This window comes from Capra hircus, chromosome 8 (genome assembly GCF_001704415.2).
Source record: "Capra hircus breed San Clemente chromosome 8, ASM170441v1, whole genome shotgun sequence".
Lineage (NCBI taxonomy): Eukaryota > Metazoa > Chordata > Mammalia > Artiodactyla > Bovidae > Capra > Capra hircus.
In genome coordinates this window covers 62,335,054-62,356,538 of record NC_030815.1, presented here as the reverse complement: position 1 = coordinate 62,356,538, position 21,485 = coordinate 62,335,054, and the positions used below count along the sequence as shown (strand labels likewise).

Here is a 21,485-nt window from a genome sequence, read left to right as displayed (position 1 = left end):
ATCAGCAGGGTGACAATATACAGCCTTGACGTACTCCTTTTCCTATTTGGAACCAGTCTGTTGTTCTATGTCCAGGTCTAACTGTTGCTTCCTGACCTGCGTACAGGTTTCCCAAGAGGCAGGTCAGGTGGTCTGGTATGCCCATCTCTTTCAGAATTTTCCACAATTTATTGTGATCCACACAGTCAAAGGCTTTGACATAGTCAATAAAACAGCAATAGATGTTTTTCTGGAACTCTCTTGCTTTTTTGATGATCCATCGGATGTTGGCAATTTGATCTCTGGTTCCTCTGCCTTTTCTAAAACCAGCTTGAACATCTGGAAGTTCATGTTTCACGTACTGCTGAAGCTTGGCTTGGAGAATTTTGAGCATTACTTTACTAGCGTGTGAGATGAGTGCAACTGTGTGGCAGTTTGAGCATTCTTTGGCATTGCCTTTCTTTGGGACTGGAATGAAAACTGACCTTTTCCAGTCCGGTGGCTGCTGCTGCGTTTTCCATATTTGCTGGCATGTTGAATGCAGCACGTTCACAGAATCATCTTTCAGGATTTGAAATACCTCAACTGGAATTCCATTGCTTCCACTAGCTTTGTTCGTAGTGATGCTTCCTAAAGCCCACTTGACTTCACATTCCAGGATGTCTGGCTCTAGGTGTGTGATCACACCATCGTGATTATCTGGGTCATGAAGCTCTTTTGCACAGTTCTTCTGTGTATTTTTGCCACCTCTTCTTAATATGTTCTGCTTCTGTTAGGTCCCCACCATTTCTGTCCTTTATCGAGCCCATCATTGCATGAAATGTTTCCTTGGTACATCTAATTTTCTTGGAGAGATCTCTAGTCTTTCCCATTCTATTGTTTTCCTCTATTTCTTTGCACTGATCACCAAGGAAGGCTTTCTTACCTCTCCTTGCTATTCTTTGGAACTCTGCATTCAAATGGCTATGTCTTTCCTTTTCTCCTTTGCTTTTCACTTCTCTTCTTTTCACAGCTATTTGTAAGGCCTCCTCAGACAGCCACTGTGCTTTTTTGCATTTCTTTTGTTTTTCGTAAAATACATTTTACGATTTATATAAATTTTTAAAACATTCATTCAGTTATACTTTATTCACGTTTTTACTATAAGTATTACTTTAAGTATTTATGGTTTTACTTTAAGTATTATTGTAAGTATGAGGGCGTCAGAGGAGGAGATGGCTGGATGGCATCACCAATGCAACAGACATGAACTTGGGCAAACTTTGGGAGATACTGAGGGACAGGGAGGCTGGCATGCTGCAGTCCATGGGTTTGCAAGGAGTCAGATATGACTGGGCAACTGAACGACTTTATACGTACTATTCATTTCTGTATTTTGATTATTTCTATTTTTAAATATACAGATAGTAGAAGTGTGTTTGTATAGACACAAATATAGTAAAAGTATAAAGCAGTGAAGAGGAATGAGAAATACCAAATTCAGCTGATATCCCCCGGGGAGGAAGTAAAAAACAAGGGCTGCTGACAGGCAGGGTCAACTGTAATAGTCATGTTTCATTTCTTAAACTGGTGATTTTTTTTTAAACAAACAAACAAAAATGTTATTTGTGCATATGAAATATTTCATCTTAAATTTAAAAAATAGTCAAGTGACTAATTTTACCTCTACTCGTAGCCATTTTCCTTTGCAGTGGAAGAGGCAGACTTTCCCACAGAAGGGTAATGAAACGAAGTACTCAGAAGTCATGTGCTGCAAAACACAAACACATGACACACTCATTACTCACAGCAAAGAGCACGTTGCCACATGCCTGCTGTGGTGCAGGTCGACTGCTTCCCTGTCCATGATCAGACTTCCAGTGAGGCCTGCACTGCAGCGGACACAGCATGCGTACTGGGCTTGTAGGGCTTCGGTCTTTTTTCTCCTGTGCTTGTTGGTGGCAGCCGTCTACTCTTTCCTTTAGAGTGAATGTTTCTATTCTCCTTCCTTGCACATGGATCATAAATCAGCCCTGTTAACATGTCTAAAAATGATAGCATAGAGGTCAGGATGATTCATCAAGGCTCTGGCACCATTAGTTAAATACAGAGGAGGAGGATGAATCTGATAAATAGAACAGCCTGGACGAGAGGGAGGTGGTTAGGTTAACTGTCTATTAGGCCTCTTCTTCTCTTCTGTTAACATTCAGATTCAAAGAAAAGATTTAATTCCAAAACAAAAGAAATGTTATCAATACAAATGTGGATATCAGTGCCAGTTCAGTATCTTCATCCTCCTCCTCTCTGTAGCTTGAAGCTGGGGACCTGCCATTGCTTCTTTCCTTCAGGGTAAATGTTTCTACTCTCCCCAAAGGCAATATCTCCCTCCACTTGAGTTCCCAGGGCACTAAGAACTATCAAGGGTGCTTTTCATCACTATAGATAATAAGCACATACATGTAAATGAATAATTATAGTCCACCCTCTGGGTGTCTCAGATTTCTCTAGGATAGATTAGCAAATCAAACTTAAGTAATGCTCCTGAGATACCTCCAAGATATCTGCAATGGAGAAAGAGGTAAAGTTACAGATCTAACGTCTTGATTCTAGGCTGTAGTCTGAACACAAGTTTATTCCGATTCAGCAAATATTTTGGAATACTGATTTTATGTAAGACACTAGATAACATACTACAGTACCTAAATGAATTAGGTACTTACCAGAACCTGGGGAGGCTCAGTCTCTGCCCTCAGGAAGCCTACACTCTAGTAAAGCAAACAAACGTCCAAACAGCTGAAACAATCCTGCGTACAAGTGCTGTGAGGCCCTTGAGGTGCTCTGTAGGTTAGAGAGAAGCGTTCACTTCTAGGGTAAGGGGGTCATAGTTGAAGGGGCACAGGAGTTTAGTCATTTGGAAACCACAGCATATTGTGGATTACGACCACAATGTCCTAATGGAGGTAAGGAAATTCCTTTAGGAACTTAAAAGAAAACCTCCACAGATCCTGATTCAGAGAAAATGATACTAGAATTAAAAGGTAAACTAAGAGTGAAAGTGAAAGTAGCTCAGTCATGTCCGACTCTTTGTGACCCCATGGATTATACAGTCCATGGAATTCTCTAGGCCAGAATACTGGAGCAGGTAGCCTTTCCCTTCTCCAGGGGATCTTCCCAACCCAGGGATCGAACCCAGGTCTCCTGCATTATAGGCGGTAAGAGATTATTAATGAGTATAACTGTAGAACCACATTTACCAGGGTACAGGTTTTCTCAGGGACCATGAAGAGCTTGGGGAATTGATGCCTTGTAAGTTTTATTCTCCCTGTAAATTCCATGGTTCTGTCTTTGTCCAGGCAGAGGAGCCAGCTGCACAAGACGACAGTCACAGGCAGCTGCACTGTAGGCTCCTCAACTGCACCTTGACCCATCATTGAGCACTTTCTATAAGCCAGGCCCTGTGGATACTCACTATTATTATCCTCATTCTACCCTGCAGAAAGCATGGAGGGGCTCTGTTTCAAATTCTGAAGTCTGGGGGATCTTACATTTTTAGAGATTCTATCTTAAACTGTTCAAAACTTAGTGCAAGAATACAATTTAGTGACGCCTCTTGTTTGCAATGCTAGGACTCATCTTGGAAATAGATGCTGCTCAGCCATACCTTACAGTGGAAGTATTCCTCTATCTTATGCAGAAGGTCGTTGAGCTTGTTCAGACCCTTACAAGGCACTTGGCAGTAGAGTGTGCCATCGGAGCAAATGTTAGTCACTCTGACATTAGTGTACATGGCATCAACCTGGAACAAAGGACACACCAAGGATGCTTGAGGAGAGTGCAGCTCTTACCTACCTAAGGGGATAGACCTAGTTCACTGAAAGTCTCTGCATTTTACAATTTTCGAAGCAAGCCGGAAGACAGATAGGATAGAATGAAATTCATAATGCAAATGTGAAAAACTAGTTTGGCTATCTCTCTTTCAAAAGGAGTATCTGCTCTCAGTTGTATCAGGCACAGAGTAGACATTCTGCATATATTATATTATTACCACTTTCCCCTAATAGGCTAAGAATATCTTTAACTCTGTTTTATCTTCTCCCCATTAATTTTGTTGTTGTTCAGCTGCTAAGTCATATCTGACTCTTTGTGACCCCACACACTGCAGCATGCTAAGCTTCCCTATACTTCACCATCTCCTGGAGTTTGGTCAAACTCATGTCCACTGAGTTAATGATGCCATCCAACTATCTCATCCCCTGTAATCCCCCTCTCCTCCTGCCCACAATCTTTCCTAGCATCAGGGTCTTTTCCAATGAGTCAGCTCTTTGCAGCAGGTGGCCAAAGAATTGGAGTTTCAGCATCAGTCCTTCCAGTGAATATTCAGAGTTGATTTCCTTTATGATTGATTGGTCTGAACTCCTTACTGTCCAAGGGACTCTTGAGAGTCTTCTCTGGCACCACAATTCAAAAGAATCAGTTCTTTGGCACTCAGCCTTATTTGGGCCTCCCTTGTGGCTCAGCTGGTAAAGAATCTGCCTGCAATGTGGAAGACCTGGGCTTGATCCCTAAATTGGGAAGATCCCCTGGAGAAGGGAAAGGTTACCCACTCCAGTATTCTGGCCCAGAGAATTCCATGGACTGTATAGTCCATGGGGTTGCAAAGAGTCAGACACGACTGAACGATTTTCACTTTCAGTTTCAGCTTTCTTTATGGTCCAACTCTCACATCTGTACATGATTACTGGAAAATACCACAGCTTTGACTATACGGAGCTTTGTCAGCAAAGCGATGTCTGTTTTTCAACACACTGTCTAAGGTTTGAGACTACCCTTGTGGCTCAGATGGTAAAGTATCTGCCTGCAATGAGGGAGACCCAGGTTCAATCTCTAGGTCAGGAAGATCCCTGGAGAAAGGAATGGCAACCCACTCCAGTATTCTTGCCTGGAGAACCGCGTGGACAGAGGAGCCTGGCAGGCTACAGTCCTTGAGGTCGCACAGAGTCAGACAAGACTGAGCAACCAACACTAGGTTTGTCATGGCTTTTCTTCCATGGAGCAAGCATCTTTTAATTTTGTGGCTGCAGTCGCCATTTGCAGTGATTTTGGAGCTCAGGAAAATAATGTCTGTCACTGTTTTCACTTTTTCCCCATCTATTTGCCATGGAAGGGACCGGATGCCAAGATCTTAGTCCCGTTAATTTAGAAAAAGAATTATTATATAAATATTTTTGCAATATTAACAGAAGTGAAAACAAACAACTCTCAAAAGATCAATCCCATTATTAGTCTACTTTCTAATCCTTGCCAATGGCCCACGTGAATTTTAGTAACTTTAAAAAAACAGAAAAGGTTTAATTTTAGCCACTTTTAGTCAAATCATAATATGAAGTATGAAGGCAATTCACTGTTGTTCTATTGATAATTATTAAAACAATAATTTTCCAATGTTGTTATGAAGTTTCTAAAATAATCATTTTTAACACCTAATCCTATTCTTTACAGTGGCTGCTCTACAATTTATTTAAAGGTGTCCTTTCCTGCAGACATCTATGTTCTTCACATTTTAAAAATGTTAAAGCTAGCAATTCAATGAACATCTTCACTGATCTAATTTTCCCTTCTTTTGAATTATCTTCCCTTATATTTGCAAAATAATTTCATATAAAATTAATATATGCTCTTTGTAGGAACTCAGAAATAAAAAATCCAATTTTTAATGCTCTTTGTAGGAACTTGAAAATAAAATAAAAACCCAATTCTTTTTTTTAAAAATCCAATTCTTAACAATTACTATTTATGTTTTGGCATTTCCCCCCACTTTTAACTCCCTTCTATCTTTTTTCTCAATACATATGTATTCTGTCTCTATCTAACGTTAGCCTAAAATGTACTGCATTCTATTCTGGTGAATTTATTTCCCGTGCTATGTGTGAACAGACAACAGGGGTCATGGTGGTACCTGAAGGTGAACCTCTAGTGACTTGTCACATATGGCCTTTAAGCAGGTGGCATTGATGTTGATGTCATCTTCTCCTGAGGTATCATACAGAATAACCAGTGGAATGTCAGTTTTTTCAAGTATTTCCACTGCAAAGATCTTCCCACAAGTTAAAGATTCCACCACTTTCACTAAGTCAGGATCATCACTTAGAACTTCCAACCCTGAAAAATATTGAATATTTAAATTTCTATTTAATTAGAAGAAACATTTTAAGAAACACTGATTGTATTCATTCTGGCTACTTACTACAATCATGAATCTACTACAAAATTCTTAAATTTTATAGGGAAGCTTTGTTTTATAAACTTCTTTGTAGTATCCAGCCTTAGGTTTAAAAATATTCATTATAATGTGAAAGTCTTTTTGAATGATTACACTGCTGCTGCTGCTAAGCTGCTTCAGTCATGTCCGACTCTGTGTGACCCCATAGACGGCAGCCCACTAGGCTCCTCTGTCCCTGGGATTCTCCAGGCAAAAACACTGGAGTGGGTTGCCATTTCCTTCTCCAATGCATGAAAGTGAAAAGTGAAAGTGAAGTCGCTCAGCTGTGCCCGATTCTCAGCGACCCCATGGACTGCAGCCTACCAGGCTCCTCCGTCTAGCTGCAGGCAATCTTACAACAAGAAGAGAAGTTGATGATCAATCTGAATTTCTACCTTAGGAGAAACAGCCTTCACTTTATATACAAGCACATATTTAAAACAAAGAGACTAATGCATATAAAAAATTAGCAACCAATTATGTCTTATAGTCATGGATTTGTAACATTCTTCCTAAAAGTATAACCTTGGTGGTTTTTTCTTTTTCAGTTTCTAAGTAAGTATACACAATTATTTCTTTCACAAACATGCATTTATTGAAAATTTAGATAGCCTCCCCCTGCCCTTTCTTTTCAAGTACACCATGATGGCACTGAGAATACCGAAGAATTTTCCGATTTATGAAAGAAAGATTAAATACTGCTTAATGTAATATGGGTACTAGGTGAATTTTATCATAGTCTAATTATTCTTTATTCTTAGAAAACTGTAATACTGGAGTGAGTTGCTATTTCCTTCTCCAGGAGATCTTCCCAACCCAGGAACTGAACCTGGGTCTCCTGCATTGCAGGCAGATTCTTCACCAACTGAGCTATGAGGGAAGCCCATATGTTATGTATAATGTAACAAAAATATATAAAAACATTATAACATTTTTATAATGATCATATCCTGTAGAGAACATTAAACATGAATTTACTTACGCCTTTCAAGAAATAACACATTTAACACCTGGAAATACTTAGTACGCTTTAGGATTTAACTACCCCAAAATACAAAGATGATACACAACAAAGTGGAGAGCTCTTATAAAAGTTTCTTTTTACCTGCGAGCTTACACTTTGTAGCTTGGAATGAGAGTGAACAGAACTTCGGGTTCAATCTGTATGCTTTGCTCTTTTCAACATTTTCACTAAAACCATAGTCAACATAGCATACCTAATGATAACAGAAACAACGTTTAGGTTCAAATAAAATTCTTTATACTTACTTCTTAAAAAAATAAAAACAAAAACTCACGATGCATTTAATTGGCTTCAGTTTACTCCTTTGCCAACAGGGAGCAGAGGGAAGACTGCTGAGCTCCGGTGCCTTCTGTTATCAGCTTGTCAGCAGCACACATATCTGATCTGCCATCCCTGGCTGCTCCACTCTTGCCCTACTATCATAATGCCTATATCACCTCCTTCTTTTCTGATTTACACCCCTCCATTATTTGTTTCTAGAGGAGGCACACACTGGGGTATTTGTCAGATTCTATACTCCCAAAGCAGCACTTATGATGGCCTGCTCTCAGCGGTTATGTTTCCAGGGACTGAGATGCTGTCTATGAAAGCAATGATGTTGCAGCTGGATAACATGAAATCCTACACTGTAAAAGTAGATAATTCTGTTTTTTTCTCAGTGCTGGAAAGCTGGGTTAGGCTTTCATCCAGCTCAGGAAAAGGTCCCAAGTCTGCCGGACAGAGTTCTGTGTTTACAGAAACCTGCATGATGCTTTCTCATCACCAACACAGATCACTGAGAGCCTGGACAGCATGTTTAGTGTATTAATAAAACTTTATTTGAAAAGGACTATATAACCAAAGCCTTTTTCCTTTTGGAGAAAAACTAAATCTAGAGACCTTAAGCTTTGATTTAGAATGATACCTAGGAATAGGAGGTAAAGTGCTAAAATTTAGCATGCTTCTCTAATTAAAGCAGATGATAGTTATTACTAAAACAAGACAAAACAAGGCAGGGCAAAGGCGTGGCAAAGAAATACCAAAGAGTTTTACTTTCTGCAGTAAAATAAAGTCCACAGCTTCTGAGTACTGAGATTCTGGTATTAAGTATACAAGACAAAAACTCTCCCCCATCAGAGAATCTAAGGAAGAAAAGCACAGAGAAACAACTAAAGTCTTTCCCTGGGTACCTGCTCACTGGGGCTATGGGGCTTACATATTCCAGGTTGAAAAGGATCATCTGTTTGAGCTCACATCTTGACTCAGTGCTCCCTGAGGCCTCAATCCCTGGCAGGGTCCCCACACTACAGCCAGCAATTTCTCCAACCCCAAATTAGCACCTGCATTTCCTTCCCCAAAACCTCAGGATCCAAACAGCTTTTGTTTCCTTTAATAGTAATCACCACCCACAACTTGGATTCTGCTCTTCCTAGGCCTAAAATGGAGAAAGCGTGTTCTGAGAATAGAACATAATATGTGAAATCATGATTCCTGGGCAATTCAGAATGTAATCCCAGCAGCAAGAGACAAAAGAATACTGTTCTAAATTCTTCAAAGGGCTTCTATAGCTCTGAAGCTTTTCTTTTCTTTATTCTTTGGAATCATGATATCATGTATTTGCATGTCAGCTGTAGTTCATAAAACATTTGCCCGTGGACGTCCGGCTAGACTCTCACAGCCCTCTGCCCTTCAGCCCCGGGATTAGCACAAGCAGCTTCCCTATCCTCGCGTTGAGCCCCAGTCCATTCCTGGCTCTCTGGCTCCCTCAAGTGGTCACAGGTCTCACAGTGCCTTCTGAGTAATAACCAGCAGACACCTCTGGGATGTGGGTCTGGACCAGGTAAAACTGGCACCAACCTGAGGGGGGACCACCAGTTCCTATTTCTTATGTTCACCAAAATCTGTGGAAATCAAGGAGGGAATGGATACTTGCTGTCAGGCACAGAAAAACTCAAGAGAAACAAGACTTGTTGAGTAGCTAGTGTTTCTCCTAGGGGTAAAACTCATCTCTGTCTGGTTCACGGGGATATGGGAACAAGATCAGGCCAGGATTGCCACAACTACTACTGTCTTAGAGAGCTTACTATCTACAACAAACCAAGATACCCCTTTTATTCCTAACACCAGCCCACAGCTCTCAGAAGCAATGACATAGCCGGTCGCTTCCTGTTCTGTTTTCCATGGGGCACTTCCCTGTTCTGGTTCCCATGACATGGTCCTCTTGGTTTTCCTCATTCTTTGGCCATTCTCACAGTCCCCTTTGCTCCTCTCATGCCCTCCATCTAAGTGCTGAAGTGTTTCAGAGCCTGGTTCTGGGTGATTCTTCCTCTAGGTGACCTGACCTAGTCCCAGGGCTTCAAGGGGCACTTACATGCCGATGCCCCCAACCCTGGTCCTGACTTCTCCCTGAGCTCCAGGCTCATCCAGGTGAAATCAGACAGCTATTCTCAAACCTATTAGGTCCTACAAAATTTTTGATTTTCTTATATATTGATTCTTCTCCCTGACTTCCCAGTTTCAATAAACGGCATGACCATCCACCCAACTGCTCAAGTCCTGAACTCATCAGCCATCCTGAACCTTCTCCTTTCTTCTCTTCCACATCCAATGAATTAGTGTCCTGTCAGTTCTACCTCCAAACACATCTTGAGTCTGTCTTGTTATCTCTGTTTCCACTGTTTCCGCCCTAATTCCCGTTGCAACTGCTGGTTACTACAACAGCCAACTAACTGGTCTTACTTTTGATCTTTGCCCTACACTACAACCTTTGCCCCATATAGGCACTGCAACAACCTTTGAAGCAAATAAACCAGATAACATCTCCCTGCTTATCCCTTCCTTCACAGTTATTTTCTATTGCAGCACCCTGGTTATTTCCTTCACTGCTTTTCACTGTCTTTTCATTTATTGTATACTTGTTTATTGTCTGTCTTCTTTTACTAGCATAAAAGCTTCTCGAGGACAAGCCTTGTCAGTCTTGTCTCTTTCCCTAAGACAATGGAAAAAAAGAATGAAAAGTATAACAGGCAGATACTAGCATGATGATAGTGTCTGATTTTATAGGTAAGGAATCATAGAAGTCCCAAGGTCACACAGCTAGAAGTGGCAGAACTGGGACTCAAACTCAGGTCTAAATGACTCCATAGTTTAAATTCCCAAAGCAGAGGTAAGGAAGGAAGGGAGGCCCAAGCGATTTTTGCCCTGTAGATCTCAGACTGGGGGACGATCTTGTGGAGGGTTCGCAGTGTTTATTATAAACCCTGACACACTCTTAACATATCATCAGGGTTTGTACAGTTCTTCTCTTCATGAGCAATCCCTGTGCCTTCAAGCAGCTAAGTTTTGAATTTCCTAAGGGCAGGGAAACAGTCAGGAAGTGGACTGAAGCTGAGCTAACATCTAGGACAGTCATTCCCCATCATCCAGAGGTCACTCAGGTTTCTCACTAAACACACATTAGTGACAGGGCCACATACTGACTAGGGTCCTAGTCATCTGGACTGCCCACCCCGTGCAGTGTTAAGTGTTCTGAGATGTGCTAACCCTGATTTTCAAAGTTTAGACAAAACTGTGTCTTGATGAGCAAGTTCTCATCCTGGGTCTCTAAGGTGAAGGAAGGAAAAGGCAGCAGGGCAGGGGCTGGGCACCATGAACGTGGCCAAGTCTGGAAGTACTGGAGCCTCTGATGGAACAGACTAGTGAAAGAGCCCTCTGACCTTTCTGAGATGACCACAAGGGCAAGACTTGGGGCATGGTCAAGTCTTACTTGGGGTTCCCCTCAGCTGGCTGTGCAAGAAAGGAGAGAATGTCATCTCTTCCAATCTGTACGATTTCCTTCACTTCCAAGTACTGACCCTGATAAGAAGCCCATAGAGCTCTGATCAGTATTCATTAGGTAACCCTGAGGAACAGGAATGCAGGTTTGCTTGTTTTCCTGATTAATTATATCATGGATTATGGTATTCCAATGGAAAAGAATTTTTTTCTTTGTTTAAACTAAAACTCTAAGATAATATAACTATCACTGACTTAAAAGCTGACAGGGATAATTATTATTATTTCTTTTTACATATATTATCTTTCTAACTTCTGGAGAAAACTAAATACTGTTAGAGGATACCATATTAGAAGCAATATTTTTATTTGAAAAATAATGTGTTTGTCTTCATAATGCTTGCCTTTATCTTGCCCTCTTCCATTGAAATGACCTGTGCTCGTAACCAAGCATCCTCTTCGGCATTTACAGCCAGCAGCTGGCCAACCTGCACAGTCTGGACTGGGGTGACCTTAGGATTCTTACTGTAGTACTCCTTCATCTCATCTTCCATTAATTCTTGAGCAGCAGAGTAGTCTTTGCCCACGTACCTGAATTAAAGGGAAAGAACACAGATGAAGCAAGCTGGAAGAAGGAAAGCTACAAGAATTCACTAATATTACTCTGTTCTTCTACTGTCATCTTTGGTGCCAGGCTCAGATTTGCTTACGTCAACAGGGAGGAGAATGTGGATTTAGTAAACATTTATATCTTGAAAAAGGAGAATGCAATACTGTGGAATCATAAAACAAGACCAAAGTCCAACACACCACAAAGCAGAGCAAATGTTCAATAGCAACGCAGTGACCTTGCGAATGTAACAGTAAACAGTCAAGGAGTTTTTAGAGGAGGACTAGGCTGAGAGAAGACTCAAGGGAAGGGAAGAGAGAAAGCGGAAAGGAAGACACCAGAGGAGGCCAGATGAGCAGGAATCAACCTGAGATTCTGACTCAAGCTGCTGGAGATCTGTGTGGATTACTTAGAAGAGAATCTAGTTAATAGTTCTGCCTTAACTAAGGTGCATATGGACAAGTCTCAAGCTCTGAAAAACCAATGAAACTTAACTTCTCCAAGAGAAAAACAAACCCTAGAAAATAAACAAAATCATGTGACAACCCCTCCCTCCAACTTACCAAACAAATCACAACAAAATGCTGAGTTCTGATACCCTTAAAGAGATGACATGTTTTAGATAAATGCCTCTTTAAACTGTACGCTTCCTAAAGAAAAACTTTTTTTCAGGATACTCTTCTACCTCCTTCTACAATTTTCTGCTATTGACAACTGCAATCACCTTGTTCTAGTTCACTATTTTCCCTTCTGCCATAAATAGGCTGTTGTTTCCTTGGCTTTAAGTCCTCAGAGACAATTCCAACAAAGGCCTCCTTCCAGAATGGAAAACCTGGCAAATCAAGTGTGGCTCCTGTAACAGGAGCTATCTCAGCCATGGGATGAAGCCTTTTGAGTTTTAAGGCTATGCTGTACCAGCACTAGAGTCACCTGGCCAGGGAGATGGGGGATATGCCACAAGAACAGGGTTTTCTGAACTGTTCCAGCTTCTACTTGGGGCCCAAATAGTCCTATTAGAACTTTAACAAACTATTCCTTTAGGAGCGTCTTCCTATCTTCTTGGTAACTACTAGCAGGGCAGAAAACACTAGTGTCAACCTATTTGTTACTAGCAGAAAAGAAGCTTTTAAAAGCCCCACACAGAATGGAAATAATGCCTCTTTTGGAGGCAAAGGCTGTTTTAAACCCACATATGACATGCATATTATTTACTCCATACTCTATCATTTGTTTACTGAGCTCTACAAATATTAAGGTACTGGCTGCACTCTTGGCTCTGGGGTCTCCTAGGACATCTTCACCTCTGCCCGAGTGCCCAATTCCTGGGACCTAGAGTCTCATGGGGACTCCTGGTAGCAATGCAGTCCTGGATGCTCCACTGGCAAAGGCTTAGGCTCCAGCGGTAGTTTGGTGGTTTGCCTAGCATGGGATCCTTCCAGGAAGGAGGAAGGTGGTGAGAAGCAGCATGAGCTCCACAAGCAGCTTTTGCTCTCTGTAGCCACCAGCAGAGAACGACGCTAGCTACATGCTTTGGATGGGGTAGGGAGATAATGTTACAGCTGGTTTAATAGCGGGTGGTGGCAAGAATGAAGTCATTACCCCCAAATTATGTAGGCCAACTTAGGTGAGCCACAAATAAAGGTTATACAAAATTAATTTCTGAGATTGGTGACAACAGATTCCCATACTTGGCCTAAGGGTCCCACCACAGCACCTCCGTGTAACTTTGTGAGTTATAAGCCTACCAGGTTCCAGAGTCTATTGCCTGCCTGGGTAAAGCTATGGGTACTGCTGGATCTGCTAAGTTTTCAGGGTAGCTGGGGTATACCAATAACCGAGGGCAGATATCACCTACCATGCTTGCTGGTTGCCTGCCACCCTACTTCACACAGAATGCTGACACTGGGATTCTAAGTTATACTGATAAAGCAGATTCAGGTAACCAGAGGACCCTGGACCTAATCATCCTGGAATAGATTGGAACCCTCCTACTGAAGTCTTGGAACTGATCCAGATTCCTGCCAACCCTTGGGAAGAATGTAAGAAATAACATGATTGATCAAGTCCTGTTCTGGGTGACTGGTCTCTGAAAGTGGCCCCCAATGACTATTGGTAACACAAACCCAAGGATCCTGCCAAGGAAGCAGATTTAGATTTTTTCCTTTATAATGTCAAATGGTAAATGTTAGCAAGGTGCTCCTCAACATCCTTCCTTTACCTCAATTTATTAGTGACCCACAGTGGGAAGCCAAACCCTCAGCAAGCTCTTTCTATCCTCAGGCCATACTTCACCTTTCAAATAAAAGCTCCATACATTTACCACCCCTATATAAAACAGACCTCAACAAAGCTTCAGCATGTTTCAGTTTTAACATTCAAAGATACTTGATTCTCACTTCTTTATCAGACAGTTTGTTCAGATAGAAGAGCTTTAATAGTTTTGCTGCAATATTTTATTAAAGAACTTGGCCACAATTCTTTGTGGCCTTTCTTTGGGTCTTCCCAGCTCAGCTATGACCCTGAGGAGGAGTAAGAGCCCATACCATAAGGGACATTTTGGTTGAAGGAGCCTGAACCCTGTTCTGCTTCAGCCTTTGCCCAGTCTGTATATCCACAGCCATACCTTGGGCTGCTCCTTCTGGAGATCCAGCTCTACTGGTTCCTATTGTTTATCCCAAGTCAGAAAGGGCAAATTACTGTCTTTCATTTCCTATATCATCTACATTTTCTCCAAAAGTCCACATCAAGTGCCTGGAGCTGGACTGTTTTTTTTTTTTTAGAATTTCAGTAACCATTAGCCACTTAGGCAATAATTCCTTCTTCAAGGCAATGATATCAAAAGGCTCAAGGAACATACAGAATGATCTCTGTTCATTTCCAAGGTAAACCATTCAATATCACAGTATTCCAAGTCTATGCCCCAATCAGTAATACTGAAGAAGTTGAACAGTTTTATGAAGACCTACAAGACTTGCTAGAACTAACACCAAAAAAAGATGTCCTTTTCATCATAGGGGACTAGAATGCAAAAGTAGGAGGTCAAGAGTTACCTGGAGTAACAAGCAAACCTGGCCTTGGAGAACAAAATGAAGCAGGGCAAAGGGTAACAGCATTTTTCTAAGAGAACGCACTGGTCATAGCACACAACCTCTTCCAACAACACAAGAGACAATTCTACACATGGACATCACCAGATGGTCAATACTGAAATCAGACTGATTTTATTCTTTGCAGCTGGATTGAGAAGCTCTATACAGTCATAAAAATAAGACCAGAAGCTGACTGTGGCTCAGATCACAAACTCCTTATTGCAAAATTCAGACTTGAATTGAAGAAAGTAGGGAAAACCACTAGACCATTCAGGTATGGCCTAAATCAAATCTCTTATGATTATACAGTGGAAGTGACAAATAGATTCAAGGGATTAGATCTAACAGATATAGTGCCTAAAGAGCCAGGGACCAAGGTTCATAACATTATACAGGAGGCAGTGATCAAAAACATCCCCAAGAAGAAGAAATGCAAAAAGGCAAAATGGTTGCCTGAGGAGGCCTTACAAATAGCAGAGAAAAGAGAAGAAAAAGGCAAAGGAGAAGAGATATATCCATCTGAATGCAGAGTTCCAAAGAACAGAAAGGAAAGATAAGAAAGTCTCCCTAGGTGATCAGTGCAAAGAAATAGAGGAAAACAATAGAATGATAAAGCCTAGAGATCTTTCATGAAAATTAGAGATACCAAGGGAACATTTCAAGCAAAGATGGGCACAATAAAGGACAGAAATGGTATGCACTTAAAATAAGCAGAAGATATTACAAAGAGGTAGCAAGAATACCCAGAAGGACTATACAAAAAAGATCTTCATGACCCAGATAACCATGATGGTGTGATCACTCACCTAGAGCCAGACATCCTTGAGTGAGAAATCAAGTGGGCCTTAGGAAGCATCACTATGAACAAAGTTAGTGGAAGTGACGGAATTCCAGCTGAGCTATTTCAAACCCTAAAAGAGGACACTGTGAAAGTGCTGCACTCAGTATGTCAGCAAATTTGGAAAGCTCAACAGTGGCCATAGGATTGGAAAAGGTCAGTGTTCATTCCAATCCCAAAGAAAGGCAATGCCAAAGAACATTCAAACTACTGCACAATTGCACTCATCTCAAACACAAGCAAAGTAATGCTCAAAATTCTCCAAGCTAGGTTTCTTTTTTTTTTCCAAGCTAGGTTTCAACAGTACATGAACTGTGAACTTCCAGATGTTCAAGCTGGATTTAGAAAAGGTAAAGGAACCAGAGATCAAATTGCCAACATCCATTGGATCACAGGAAAAGCAGGAGAGTTCCAGAAGAACATCTACTTCTGCTTCATTGACTACGCTAAGGCCTTTGACTGTGTAGATCACAACAAACTGTGGAAAATTCTTAAAGAGATTGGAATACCAACCACCTCACCTGCCTCCTGAGAAAATTGTATGCAGGTCAAGAAGCAACAGTTAGAATCGGACATGGAACAATGGACTGTTCCAAATTGGGAAAGGAGTACATCAAAGCTGTATGCTGTCACCTTGCTTATTTAACTTATATGCAGAGTACATCATGTGAAATGCTGGGCTGGATAAAAAAGTGAAAGTCGCTGAGTCGTGTCTGACTCTTTGCAACCCCATGGACTATACAGTCTGTGGAATTCTCCAGGCCAGAACACTCAAGTGGGTAGCCTTTCCCTTTTCCAGCAGATCTTCCCGACCCAGAGATCAAATCAGGGTCTCTCCTGCATTGCAGGCAGATTCTTTACCAACTGAGCTATGAAAATAAGCTGAAATCAAGATTGCCGGGAGAAATATCAATAACCTCAGATATGCAGATGACACTATCCTTATGGCAGAAAGCGAAGAGGAACTAAAGAGCTTCTTGATGAAAGTGAAAGAAGAGTGAAAAAGCTGGCTTAAAACTCAACGTTCAAAAAAGATCATGGCATCCAGACCCATCACTTCATGGCAAATAGATGGGGAAACAGTGGAAACAATGGCTGACTTTATTTTCTTGGACTCCAAAATTACTGCAGATGGTGACTGAAGCCATGAAATCAAAAGACGCTTGGCTCCTTGGAAGAAAAGTTATGACCAACCTAGACAGCATATTAAAAAGTAGAAACATTACTTTGCCAACAAAGGTCCGTCTAGTCAAAGCTATGGTTTTCCCAGTAGTCATGTATGGATTTGAGAGTTGGACTATAAAGAAAGCTGAGTGCCAAAGAATTGATGCTTTTGAACTGTGGTGTTGGAGAAGACTCTTGAGAGTCCCTTGGACAGCAAGGAGATCCAACCAGTCCATCCTAAAGGAAATCAGTCCTGAATACTCATTGGAAGGACTGATGCTGAAGCTGAAACTCTAATACTTTGGCCATCTGATGCGAAGAACTGACTCATTGGAAAAGATCCTGATGCTGGGAAAGACTGAAGGTGGGAGGAGAAGGGGGACAACAAAGGATGAGACGGTTGGATTATATTTTTCACTGACTCAATGGATATGAGTTTGAGCAAGCTCCGGGAGTTGGTGATGGACAGGGAACCCTGGTGTGCTGTATTCCATGGGGCTGCAAAGAGTTGGACACAACTCAGCAACTGAACTGAAATGAGTCTGCACTTTCTCCAAAGTCCACATCAAGTACCTGGAGCTGGACTGTTTGTTTACAATTTCAATAATCATTAGCCACTTAGGCAATAATTCCTTCTCCCAGGCAATACAAAAGGCTCAAGAAAGCAGAGGGCTAATCTGATATTACACTAGGAAGGTGGTGACTGGCTATTCTGACTTTTCATAAATGCTACATAATTCCAGATTAAACAGTATTTCCTACATAGTGGATGGTTGCTTTTACTATGGATTAGGTATTGCTTCTGACATATTAATATATAGTTACTATTAAGCTTTTGACTTATTTTTTTTTTCAGTTCAGACCATATCATCATTCCAATTTTTAAAACTGTTACAAATCTTTTCTTCTGAAATAGTTATTTTGAACATTTAACATTTATTAAGAATCATTATTGGAGAAGCCAATGGCACCCCACTCCAGGACTCTTGCCTGGAAAATCCCATGGATGGAGGAGCCTGGTAGGCTGCAGTCTATGGGGTCACTAAGAGTCAGACATGACTGAGTGACTTCACTTTCACTTTTCACTTTCATGCATTGGAGAAGGAAATGGCAACCTACTCCATTGTTCTTGCCTGGAGAATCTCAGGGACGGGGGAGCCTGGTGGGCTGCTGTCTCTGGGGTCGCACAGAGTAGGACACGACTGAAGCAACTTAGCAGCAGCAGCAGCAGCAAGAATCATTATAACTATATTTATAACTAAAAATATATTATTCTTCCTCAACCAGCACCCATGTGAAGAAAAGCCAAGTAGCAACAGTAGTGACAGTGAAAGTGTTAGCTGCTCAGTCGTGTCTGACTCTTTGCAACCCCATGAACTGTAGCCTGCCAGGCTCCTCTGTCCATGGAATTCTCCAAGCAAAAATACTGGAGTGGGTTGCCATTTCCTTCTCCTGGAGATCTTTACCAGGATTCTAAAGAATTAGAAAATAAACTTGCCTGATAACCACTTCATTTGTGTTGCTCAGTTCAACCACCAAGACTGATGGTGATGTCTCAGTTGGAATGATTAATGGAGGAATTGTCACAGTCTCCATAAAGTTGTCTGTACTTTCAGCAATGTTTTCTTCTATCTGCAAATATTCTTGTTCAACCATAGACTTGATATCATAATTTCCACATGCTTGCTCTGCATCCTTTAGGATTTTGTCAGCGGGCGATGGAAGTTTAGCATACAGAATGGCCTTCTGGGGATTTCCAGAAATGTAGTCTATGGTGCACACGTCAGAAAGCAAGTCAAGATTTTTTAAGGCATCCTCGGGTAATTTCACTTTGTACATGTCCTCAAATGTTTTCGGGAGTGCACTGGCCCAAAGACCACTTGAGTATTTCACCAACAGCTCTGCAACTTTCTCTTTAAAGTCTCCTGGCATAACTGCAGGACACCCTTTGAGTGGTGGTATTTGTTTTGGAGCAGGTAGTGGGGATGGAGGCACTTTTTCAGCGTTCAGTTCACTTCTCAAAAGCTGCTTTCTCTTAGCTGGATAAAGAAGTAAATCCTGACCACCACTGCAAGGTTTTTCCACCTGAAATTTTTAAATAGAGCAAATTACAGATATTTTAATGGCTATATACAATGTGAAAACACATGAATGCATTTTAACTTTGAGAAAAACACTTTTCAAATTAATGAAGAGAACATAAAAGTATACATTTTACTCTTCTCAGTCACTGCCTTTACTTGTGAACATGATTGTGCACCGCATTTCAGAAAGAGGCAGGGAAATTAAATAATAGGGATCTCCCTGTGAAACATCTGACTTCCAACAACCCTAGGAAACCACAGATGCTTCTGCCTTGTACACCACATCTCACCTCATTCTCTCTGACAAATCCAAAGCAACAGCTTAGAAAATTGACAGAATATGAGGAGGCATAAAATCATGGAAAGGTATCAGGACTGTCAGGAATAAACCACTGGGAAGAAAGCTGGAAATATTCGGGCAAAAATGAAGTGCTAGCTCTCTTCTTCCTGCAATATCCTGAGAAAACCCTCAGCTTCTCATTTTGTAGAAAAAGGTCACTCTAGAGGTAAGGAACACTTTTTCCAACCACCACACTAGAAAGAACTAAAAGTGTTGCCCCTCTAACGAACAAGAATTAAAAATGCCCAGCATGTGTACATAATCCAATTTTCTTTTCACAACATTCCAGAGAGGCATGGCATGTAAGAGAAGGAGGAGAAGAAAAACATGCATGGTACCATTTCCCCAAGTTCTAAGCCTGTCTACTTCTAGATCAGGGGTCACACACTATAGGCTATTATAGCCCAATGCAGCCAGCTACTTGTTCTTGCCTAGTCTGTGACCTAAGAATGACTTTTATACTTTTCTAAAGGTGTTTCTTTCATTTATTTCTTTATTTTGGCCTCACTGTATAGCATGCGGGATCTTAGTTCCCCAACCAGGGATTGAACCCACACCCTCTGCAGTGGAAGCATAGAGTCTTACCCTCTGGATTGCTAGGGAAGTCCCTCCCTCTATTTTTAAATTGTTGGAAAAAATGAGAAGAATTACTTTGTGACATGAAAATGAAATTCAGTGTACATCAACAAAGTTTTACTGGCACCCAGCCAGGCTCTATGTAGTGCACATGGCTGCTTTTGCACTCCCATGGCAGAGTCAAGCAGTTGTGCCAGACTGTGGATGACAGTCACATAGCTCGTGGCCTGCAAAACCTAAAATACTTACTTGGTCCTTAACAGAAAAAGTTTCTCAACTTCTGATTAGATAGAAATTAGTAAGCATAGCCCTCTGAAAATTTTCTATTTTGTCGTATCCTATTCACCTATTCCTTAGCTGAAATTTTAGCCCTTAGGAGACTACCCAGACCACTAAGGTGATAATGCAAGCTTATGAGAAATACCCTCTTCTCCCAAAAGAACAGACTATTAAGGTATGCTGGGTAGGTAGCTTGTCAGTAAATAACATTGACTTCATTTACTAATTTTCTATATAATACTTAGGAAGAGAGACCATAAATACAGTTTGCCCCTGAATAACACGGGTTTGAATTTCACAGGTCCACTTACTTACATGCAGATTTCTTTCACTAAATATGCATTAGAATACTACACAATCCATAGCAATGAAGATCTAGCACAGCCAAAGATAAATAAATAAAATAAATTTAAATGCATTCGATGGTGTGTGAATTGCATCTCGATTGTGAAAATTCAGGGGAAAATGCTGCCTATCACATGTGGCAAGTGTGGATATGGGGGGGGTAAGGCTATACAAGGGTTTTCAACTGTACATAAGGTTGGTGCCCCTAACCTCCATGTTGTTCAAGGGTCAATTGTATGTATACATAAAGAAGGTATCCTCTTATTACCAGAGAAGAGCTTTAATAAGTCAAAAGATGTAAGTCAATTTAATATTAAATTAGATTCCTTTTAATCTTGCTATATTCTGGATGACACCTAAGAGGAGATCTTAAGAATGCTAATATACATGTAAAACATTAGGTTTTCCTCCTCATTCTTCTGCCCATGCATGCTTAAGATTTGGGAAAGGTACATGCCTGACAAACTTGAAGCATCAATGAAAGCAGAAATAATACAGTGTGTGTTCAGCATCTGCAGGTATTCTGTCATCACTGGTGGACTCCTGCTGACACTATGAGACACTCTAGATGTGTCCTTAATGTTAAGGCCAGAAACACAAATATCTGGACACTCCTCGTCTTGCTCTCAATGGTTAGCCCACCTCTCTAGAGACTCATGTTCTAACATATGGTATCTTAAAATGCCAATCTTCACTGTGCTTTAAGACACTTAAGATACATGAACACAGATCGGGTATCCAGAGCAAGTTTGAAAAACATACTTTTTGAGAAAAATGCAAAAAATAAACAAGAATTCTATTTTTATGTGCTATTCACTTATCATGCAGAATCCCAGTTTGTATAATTTTAGATTTAGACATGGCAATCTCCATTATCCAAAGTCAATTGAGCCTTCTGGGTCCATCTTAAAACCCTTCTTCAGTCTTCACCTAGCAGCATCTTCTCAACTCTCTGCAACACCTTTGCTAAAGTGGATCAGTTCAGTTCAGCTGCTTAGTCGTGTCTGACTCTTTGGGACCCCATGAAATGCAGCATGCCAGGCCTCCCTGTCCATCACCAACTCCCAGAGTTTACTCAAACTCGTGTCCATTGAGTTGGTGATGCCATCCAACCACCTCATCCTCTGTCATCCCCTTCTCCTCCTGCCTTCAATCTTTCCCAGCAT

At 41.1% G+C, this 21,485-nt stretch overlaps 1 protein-coding gene across 2 annotated transcripts in view; it reads right to left on the bottom strand.

The window, feature by feature from the left end:
- Positions 1-21,485, bottom strand: part of TDRD7 (tudor domain containing 7) — a 99,860-nt gene that overhangs the window by 20,318 nt on the left and 58,057 nt on the right. The window contains exons 7-12 of one of the 2 annotated variants that reach the window (XM_018052198.1): positions 18,194-18,780; positions 11,399-11,585; positions 7,323-7,434; positions 5,915-6,117; positions 3,620-3,754; positions 1,643-1,729 (exon numbers count right to left, since the gene is read on the bottom strand). In XM_018052198.1, the coding sequence (XP_017907687.1) occupies positions 1,643-1,729; positions 3,620-3,754; positions 5,915-6,117; positions 7,323-7,434; positions 11,399-11,585; positions 18,194-18,780 (1,311 nt within the window). The remainder of the gene's footprint in view (positions 1-1,642; positions 1,730-3,619; positions 3,755-5,914; positions 6,118-7,322; positions 7,435-11,398; positions 11,586-18,193; positions 18,781-21,485) is intronic. The other variant, XM_018052199.1, reaches the window with a different exon arrangement.